Genomic DNA, 9749 nt, shown 5'->3' on the forward strand with positions numbered 1-9749 from the left:
GACACAGAAAATAAGAAGTCTCCAGAAATGCCAGTCCCAGGAGCTCCACCTTTGAAACAGAAGTGCTGACGCTCATTGCACAGTCATCTTTGGGAATGATACATCAGCACCTTTACCGTTATCCCACAGGCTGTGGGGTCAGGCAGTGACCCAGGGAGACGAGCAGTGAGAAGGAATGGACCTAAACATCTCCCGAGTCCACCGAGCCCAGCCACCGCCTCCCAGTCAGAGAAGGCAGCTGTGGGCTCTCCTGCTCCCACATGGACCTTTCCTTGCTTTACCTCTTTTTTCATCAAGGGCACCGCTGCTGTTCATCTGTTCATCCCACACTCACGTGTGTTCACGAGAAGGATGGGAGGGAAAGTGGGGCGGCAAAGAATAATCTTTGCTATCATCTCTCGGCTCAAAATTCCGCTAAAGCTGTTTATCACAAAGTGCTTAAGATGAGGGCCCAGTATATTATTTTACCTAAATTACAATACTTTATATATGTTTTTATAAATGCAAGGGGTACAAAAGTGCCATTTTGTTACATGGATATACTGTGTAGTGGTGAAGCCTGGGCTTTTAGTGTATCTGTCATCAGAATAACATACATGTTACCCATAGGGTAATTTCTCATCACCCACCCCCTCCCACCCTTCCGAGTCTCCAATGTCCATTCCACACTCTACATCCACGTGTATGCATTATTTAGCTCCCACATATAAGTGAGAACATGTAGTATTTGACTTCCTGTTTCTGAGTTATTTCACTTTGATAATGGCCTCCACTTCCATCCATGTTGCTGCAAAAGACATGACCTTATTTTTTTTATAGCTGGGGAGTACTCCATTGTGTATATGTACCACATTTTCTTTATCCATTCACCCATTGATGAACGCTTTAGTTGATTCCATATCTTTGCTATTGTCACTAGTGCTGCAATAAACATACGTGTGCAGGCTCTTTCTAATATACTGATTTCTTTATATTTTATGGAGGGAATAGAGTTTCTTTAAGTGAGTGTGGCTGGTTTTTATTTTCTAGTGTACTTTGCAACTAATATTTCTGTATACTCTCTTTTAGGTGATTGGGAGATTTTAACTTAGATCTCCAGCAAGTGCTACAAGGAAGAAAAGATCCTGAAGAATCAATCAAGTTTTCCGTGAAGTCAAGTCCAAGTAACATCCCTGCCTTAACCACAAGCAGGAGAAATGAAGCACATTATCAACTCGTATGAAAACATCAACAACACAGCAAGAAATAATTCCGACTGTCCTCATGTGGTTTTGCCGGAGGAGATATTTTTCACAATTTCCATCGTTGGAGTTTTGGAGAATCTGATCGTCCTGCTGGCTGTGTTCAAGAATAAGAATCTCCAGGCACCCATGTACTTTTTCATCTGTAGCTTGGCCATATCTGATATGCTGGGCAGCCTATATAAGATCTTGGAAAATATCCTGATCATATTGAGAAACATGGGCTATCTCAAGCCACGTGGCAGTTTCGAAACCACAGCCGATGACATCATCGACTCCCTGTTTGTCCTCTCCCTGCTTGGCTCCATCTTCAGCCTGTCTGTGATTGCTGCCGACCGCTACATCACCATCTTCCACGCACTGCGGTACCACAGCATCGTGACCATGCGCCGCACTGTGGTGGTGCTTACGGTCATCTGGACGTTCTGCACGGGGACTGGCATCACCATGGTGATCTTCTCCCATCATGTGCCCACAGTGATCACCTTCACGTCGCTGTTCCCGCTGATGCTGGTCTTCATCCTGTGCCTCTATGTGCACATGTTCCTGCTGGCTCGATCCCACACCAGGAAGATCTCCACCCTCCCCAGAGCCAACATGAAAGGGGCCATCACACTGACCATCCTGCTCGGGGTCTTCATCTTCTGCTGGGCCCCCTTTGTGCTTCATGTCCTCTTGATGACATTCTGCCCAAGTAACCCCTACTGCGCCTGCTACATGTCTCTCTTCCAGGTGAACGGCATGTTGATCATGTGCAATGCCGTCATTGACCCCTTCATATATGCCTTCCGGAGCCCAGAGCTCAGGGACGCATTCAAAAAGATGATCTTCTGCAGCAGGTACTGGTAGAATGGCTGATCCCTGGTTTTAGAATGCATGGGAATAACGTTGCCAAGTGCCAGAATAATGTAACATTCCAACAAATGCCAGTGCTCCTCACTGGCCTTCTTTCCCTAATGGATGCAAGGATGATCCCACCAGCTAGTGTTTCTAATAGCTAGGTTCTATGTGAACAGTCTTATTGTAGGGGCGACCTCTTAACTTTGTGACTGGACAGATAAAACGATGTAGTAAAAGAAGGATAGAATACAAAGTATTAGGTTGGTACAAAAGTAATTAAGGTTTTTGCCATTACTTTCAATGACCAAAAATTGCAATTACTTTTGCACCAATCTAGTAAAAACAGCAATAAAAACTCAAGGGCTTTGGGCTAAGGCAAAGACTTGCTTTCCTGTGGACATCTAAGAAGCCAGTTCTGAGGTGGCCTTTCCAGGTGGAGGCCATTGCAGCCGATTTCCAGAAGTTAAGTACCTGGGCATGCGACTCCAGGCAGAAGATGTAGGGTCTTTGTAAGCCAATAATAAATTGGAAGGAATGCATTGCTGCAGCTGAATTTGTCTGTCTCCCACAGCCATGTGGAATCTCCGCCCTCCTCTTTCTCCCTGTTAGTCTGATGTATTGATGCCACCTCAGTTTCAGAAAGTAGGCTGAGTATAAACTACAAAAGTCGAATAACGAGCTTCGAGTTTCCAATAATAAATGGACCTTCTCTGTTAGTCTTCTTTGCTCACTCAGTATCCCACTGGCCTTAAAACCCTTTCCTGTTACATTTCCTCATGCTTTATGAGCATACATTTCAAAGGAAGAAATGAAAATTTGATCCATTTAGTTCCCATGTGGGAATACATAAAGGCCAGATGAAAATTGTCACTATTTGAAGAAGCTGTAACCAAACTATGTGTGTTTGTTACAATGTAGAAGTACAAGAAAAGAGCCCCAATATGTATTTTAAGAAATAAAGAGAGAGAGAGACAGAGACAGAGAGAGAGAGAGAGAGAGAGAAAGAGTGTGTGTGTGTGTGTGTGTGTGTGTGTGTGTGTGTGTGTATTTTCCCCATGCTTTTGGACTGTGGGGAAAACCAAAACCAAAGCAAGACTTCAAGCAATGGTGCTGTTATTAGAGCCCCAAGTCAAAGACCTGAGGGAGGCAAACACCACTTCATTCTGCAGATGAATGTGAAAGCAGACCCAGTCACTGGGAAATGTCATCCTCCCATCAGCCAAGATGCCAGCAATGGGAGAGTGGCAACCCCAGTAGGAATAAAAGAAACATAATTTGCAAGTTCATTCATTTTTAATAGCTAAAAATCAGCTTAAAGGAGAAGCACATCCTGATTGTAAGTCCCCACTAAGTTGGAGGGTGACTTGAATGAGGTGAAAGGTGAAAGGGACGGAGGAGAGCAGTGGGGCTTGAGAGGCCACCAGGCTCGGGATCTGCAGGATGGATGGTATCTTCCAGAACAGGCAATGCTTTGCCCTCAGGAGAGTTTCCCAGAGCTGCTGAGGGGAGAAGACAGCCACACACAGGACAGACCATTTGGTGATGGGTTTGATATTAGAAGTGGCAGGGACAGGAACTTCAGAAGCAAAGGAGGCAAGGCAGCTGGAGTCAAGTGAGGACAGTGGCAGGCGTGCTTTCACATGGCCTGTCCCACAGATGGAGGTGAAAGGTGCACCTTCTTGTCCTCTGTTCTGTAGAAATCCTTCCCTGTTTGATCCTTCCTCTGCCAAATGAACTATGTTACTCTAATACTAACCTGTATTAATTAATATATGAGATATATATAAGTTAATTTTCCATGAAATCTAAAGCACAACCCTAGAACTAATTTTTAAAAGTGTTATTTCTACCATTGAAAAAGTAATGTATAACATATTTTATGTGATTAAAGTGCGTATTCTCAATAAGAGGTAACCTTTTTTTGATGCTGCAATGCTCTGTGATACCACAGAGGTAAGCAATGCCACTTAACCTGTATCATAAATAGTCCCAAACTGCTCTTCCTATAAAATTCTGCCTTTGTCAACAGCTTTGCTGTCTCCTAATCACTCTCAAGCTCTCTGCTGTGCACGTGACTGTTGTCAGAAGGAAAATCACCAAGAAACTTCACCTCTCACTGCTTTTGATTTGTTGCATTTAATCTAAGAAACAAAATGAAGATGGCTAGTCTAATGATGGATGAAACAAAAATGAAGTCTGAGTGCTAATTCAGAGAACTTGCAATTCCAGACATTTTCAATTCTAGGTCTTCTGCTATATTCCAATCATAACAGAAGCTTCAGGGCTCATATTTATTGAGAAAACTCAGGTTTTTCTACCTCTAACTTCATATAGAATTCCAAATGAAAGCACCACCAAACTGCACATATTTGTTTAAGGAAGATCAACAAGGTTCAGACTTTTCCCATGAGGCCTTAATTCTTTTATCAAATTACCCAATTTTTAAACTGCTGTGTGGATACTGTGAGTGTTCAGCTTTATCGATGACCTAGCCTTGGACCAGATAGCTGAAAATGTTCAGGATGTGTACTCAAGCTGATAGTAATTCTGAGCCCTGTCTAATAAAAAAGGAAGGATGTTTCCTCTTCCTCTCCTCATTTTCCCATCAGGTCATGGACAGACAAGAGAAGTTCAGCAAACACCGCAGCTGCCCCTGCAGCCACACGTGTGTTGAGCTATGGTGAGAAGAGCATGGGTTAGGAGTCCCTGAGAAGCACGAGCAAACCAGTCAGTGAATTCTGAAACGTGGTCAGAGTTGCTGATGTTTATGTGGCTATAGCAAGATATCTAGTAATAATAATACAAATAATAACAGCAATAATAATAGTACCTATTACGGAGCAGTTGCTACAAGCCAGGTATTGTTCAAAGAGCTCTACATGCATTAATCCTCACGACTACCCTAAGGGCAGGTGTATTATTGGCCTCATGTTTTTAGGTGAAAAAGCTGAAGTTCAGAGATAGTAACTTCTGCGGCAGGCAGACTCTAAGGTGGTGTTCAGAACCCCTCCCCCTGAAGTATGGATAGGACCGTGACTTGCTTCTAACCCATGGAATGTGGCAAATGTGGTGGGAGTTTGCTCTCATGATTACAGTCCATTATCTAAAACCCTGTCTTGGCCAGGCATGGGAGCTCACATTTGTAATCTCAGCGCTTTGGGAGGCCAAAGTGGGAGCATTGCTTGAGCCTAGGAGTTCAAGACCAGACTGGGCAACATAGGGAGACCTCATCTCTACAAAAAATAAAAAATAAGTTAGCTGGTTATGGTGGCATGTGCTCTAGACTACTCAGAGACCCTGTTACTAAAAGAAAAAAAAACATAATCTTGCTAGCAGACGTGTTAGAGAGCCTCTGCTTTCTGACTTGATGAAATAAGTGAATATGCTGGGAAACCCCACATGGCAAAGAACTGCTGGGGCCTCTAGGAACTGCTGGGGTCGTCTGGGAACTGCTGGGGCCTGTAGGAACTGCTGGGGCCTCTAGGAACTGCTGGGGGTCTCTGGGAACTGCTGGGGCCTCTAGGAACTGCTGGGGCCCCTAGGGACTGCAGGAGACCTCTAGGTACTACAGAAGTGATGCAGGATTTTTCTCAACCACTTTGTCGGATTTGCAATGGGGGTTCCACATTTACTCGGCCCACAGCGCTCAACCCCTTGTGGAAGGGAGCACGTGATTAAGTGAGTGCAGGATCCAGCCAGCTGCTTTGGGTGCCAGCAGGAGCAAGCTCTATGCAGACCCTGCGGTAGTGCCCAGGTGGGGGTGCCTGTGATCCCCAAAGCCCCTGAGGGCATGTTATAATGCTCTCACACCGTGGACAGCGGTGTGTTATCAGTTCAGTGGGCCCCTTGCCTCACTGTGTGGGGTGGCTGCCCTCTGCCAGTGAGGGCAAAGGACCAGTGTGACAGTCTTTCTTTGGGTACCCACACTTGGGGGGTCCCGATCTCTTGGCTGGCATCCAAGAAGAATGGGGTTGCCCAGACACTTGAAGGATGGTGAAGACAGAGAGTTTTATTAAGCGATGGAAATGGCTCTCAGTGGACAGGGAAGCTGGAGAAGGGATGGGACAGGCAGGTAATCTTCCCCTGAAGTCCAGCAGTCCCTCTGAAGTCAAGTCACCTCTCTCCAATCAAGCTTCTCTCTCTCTACCTACTGAGTCTGCGGTGGCAAAGGGTGAGGGGCAAGGCAGGTAGTTTTGGAAAAGGCAACATTCAATTGGTAAAAAGACATTATTCAGAAAGAACCAATCGGGAGAGAGCAGCCAAATGGGGATACAAGTTCTCACTTTGGGTCCTGGGTTTCAGGCTTTTTGGCTCAAAGGTGGGATTTTGCCAGAGACCCACCCCTGTCTGCCTAGAATTTCTCTGCCTCCTGCCTCTATCAGAAGTGCCTCTAGGAAGTGCAGGGGGACCTCTTGGAACTGCAGGGCAGTCGGGGGGCCTCTAGGAACTGCTGGGTCCTCCAGGAACTGCAGAGGGGCCCCTAGGGACTGCAGAGACCTCCAGGAACTGCAGAGGGGCCCCTAGGGACTGTAGGAGGCCTCTGGGGACTGCAGAGGGGTTCTAGAAATTGCAGAGGGGCCTCTAGGGACTGTAGGGGTCTCTACGAACTGCAGGGGCCTCTAGGACATGTGCAGGGCCCCTAAAAGCTGAGGGGGACATCTGGGAGCTGCAAGGGGATCTCTATTTCCTGTGCAAGAATGCGAAGTTCTCAATCCTGCAGATCCTGGGCCTCAAATGAGAATGGAGTCCAGTCCACACCTCGATTTTAATCCTGAGATCCAGCAGAGGATCCAGCGAAGCCATGTCCAGTTTTATGACCCACTAAACTCTGAGATAATAAATGTGTGTTGTTTTAAGCAGCTAAGCTTGTGGAACTGTGTTATGCAACAAGGAGACTAATAAATTTACCCAACTCAGGTTAGTGAGCGCCAGAGTCCGTAGTCCGCTCCAAGTCACTGTCTGGCCCAGAGCTCATGCCCTGGGATGCTGATGCCCTGGGATGCTGGGAAGCTCCACATGCAAACAAAGGGCCATGTCTGGGGTAGCGCCCATTTGCTCAGCTTTGTTCCAGGCCTGGGCAGGCAGCCCAAGAACACCTGAAGCCATTGTCCCTTCTCCGTCACTGCTTCTCCCTCCCTGCACACTCAGCTCCAAGATTGGATGGTAATCTAGAGAGAATTCACCATTGTCCCTACCCAACAATCAGAGCCCTGGCTGGGAGATTTTGCCTGGGGGGAGAAGAAACCCATTAAACAAATATCTCCTAATTTTTGTCCCAAAGAAACTGATTGCATCTTCAACAGAGTGCAGAGAAATCTAAGTACTCTCAAGAACAGCGAAGTTTCGAAGTCACTGAAAAATGTTTTAAAATAATAAATATATTAAGAAGAAGAACAATGGAAGTTGTAGCAAAAGGTAACTGGGAGAATGACAACTTCCTGCAGCCCTGTAGGCTGAGAGAGCCCAGGGGAGAGGCGGGGCCAGCCTTCCTGAAGTTTGGAATTACTCTCAGTCATTGACCTTGGGAAAAATCCTTCAAAGGAGGAGAATGTGAGTAGATTCCCCTCTGGAGCAATTTATGCCCCGGGGCATTGTTGAGAACAATAGAGAAATCAGTCAACAATTACTGGTGCTTAAGAGCTGAGTGTACTCAGGGACCGAGACAGTCAGACAGCCCTGTCAAAACCACTGTCATCCCAGAGTGACAGTGGGCAAACCCAAGTCTGCACCCCCTGAGAACATTAGAGACAGAACACTCCTGGGTGGGATGGAGGAAGAGACTGCTCTAAAATAATCCAGACACAGTGCAGTGGTTTACATCTGTAATCCCAGCACTTTAGGAGGCAGAGATGGGAGAATCCCTTGAGGCCAGCAGTTCGAGACCAACATAGGCAGCATAGTGAGACCCCCCCCCACCTCCCCCGATCTTTACAAAAAAACTAAATTAGCTGGGTGTGGTGGCACGTGCCTGTAGTCCTAGCTACTCAGGAGGCTGAGGCAGGAGGATCACTTGGGCCTATGAATTTAAGGCTACAATGAACTGTGGTCAAGCCACTACACTCCAGCCTGGGTGACAGAGTAAGACCTTGTCTCAAAAAAAAAAAAAAAAAAAAAATTCAGACAGACACTAAACAAATAAACAAATAGCAATAACAAGCCCCCGAAAGGGAGAGGCATAGGGCCAGTACTCAGAGTTGCTACAATTTATTATCTAAAATATCTAGTTCAAAAGCATGTATTATCTAAAACACCTAGTTCCCAGCAAAACATTATAAGACATGCTAAAAAAACAGGAATGACCCACAGCATGGGGGTCAGGGAGCTGCAACACAGACTGCCTGTGAGAGCAACCAGATGTCAGATTTAACAGACAAAGATGTTAAAACAGCTATTGTAATGTAAAGAAGTCAAGTATAAAAACAATATCGCATCAAATAGAGAGTATCAATAAAGAGATAGAAATCATAGAAAAGTACCAAGTGTAATTTCCAGAAATTAAAGTACAGTCACTGGACAATTAAAAGAGGATGCAGGAGCAGTACCACAGAAACGGTTGCATGAAAAAGACAAATAACCACATTAAAAAATGGACCGAGCATCTGAAATGGCATGCTCCAAAAAAGATACACAAATGAGCACTTGAAAAGATGCTCAGCATCATCAGACTCAGGGAAATGCAACCAAAACCACAATGAGAGTCTACTTTGCCCTGACGAGGTTGGCCAGAACCAGAACATCAGACAATAGCAAATGCTGGGGAGAAGGTGGGAAAATCAGAACCCTCATACACGGCTGGTGGAAATGGAAAATGTTGAAGTCTCTTTGGAAAACTGACTGGTGGTTCCTGAGATGGTTACAGAGCCACTGTGTGACCCAACAATGCCTCTCCAGAATTGAAACATACGTCTACATAAAAATGTGTACATAAATGTTTACAGCAACACTATTTATAATGGCCAAAAGGTGGAAACAATCCAAATGTTACCAGATAGATAGTCTTGAGGGTGAGTTGTCCAGGTTCTTGTCGTGTTGAACAAAAAATTGAACAAAATGCACAAAGCAATGAAAGAATGAAACAACAAAATCCCAGACTATTGAAGTGAAAGTGTTCTCCACAGGGTGGGAGCGGCTGGAGCAAGTGGCACAAGAGCCCCAATTGCGATGCTCTTTAGGGTTTTTATTAAGCTAAAAGAGTTTGGTAACAGAGGTCTCCAGTGGGTTACACCCTATGTAAATGAAGGATTTGCCCGAGGCCAGTTAGAAGCTGAAGCAAAGAGGCTGAAGTGAGTTGGCATCTTATGCAAATGAAGGATTAGCTCACACCCAATCAGAGGTACTTCCCAATTGTGGCAGTGGAGGGGAAGGGTCTGTAGGAGGAATGGCCTATGGTCCCTTGTCTCTTGGGTATGAAGAGGTGGGATTTCCTTTTGAGCCAGTTCCAGGAAGTCAGCGTGAATTGGCCTTAGGTTCCCTATCTCCAGACCCTGTTCTCCTGCCTCACAAATGCCCATCACCTCACAAATGGAAAAGCACAATGTAGTATATCCATACAATGAAATAATATTCAGCTGTGGAAAGAAGTGCTGACACACTCTGCAACGTGGGTGAACTTTTGAAAACATTTTGCTAAGTCAAAGAATCCAGGCACAAAAGACCGTGTATTATGCA

General features: G+C 45.5%; 1 protein-coding gene across 2 annotated transcripts in view; it reads left to right on the forward strand.

The window, feature by feature from the left end:
- The window catches only part of MC2R (melanocortin 2 receptor), a 33505-nt gene extending 28845 nt beyond the window's left edge, over positions 1 to 4660 (forward strand). For both annotated transcript variants that reach the window (XM_057300444.1, XM_057300445.1), the window contains exon 2: positions 1069 to 4660. In XM_057300444.1, the coding sequence (XP_057156427.1) occupies positions 1197 to 2090 (894 nt within the window). In that variant the 5' untranslated portion in view covers positions 1069 to 1196 and the 3' untranslated portion in view covers positions 2091 to 4660. The remainder of the gene's footprint in view (positions 1 to 1068) is intronic.
- Positions 4661 to 9749: the final 5089 nt, after the last annotated feature.

The sequence above is a fragment of the Pan paniscus genome, chromosome 17, assembly GCF_029289425.2.
Source record: "Pan paniscus chromosome 17, NHGRI_mPanPan1-v2.0_pri, whole genome shotgun sequence".
NCBI classification, from domain to species: domain Eukaryota; kingdom Metazoa; phylum Chordata; class Mammalia; order Primates; family Hominidae; genus Pan; species Pan paniscus.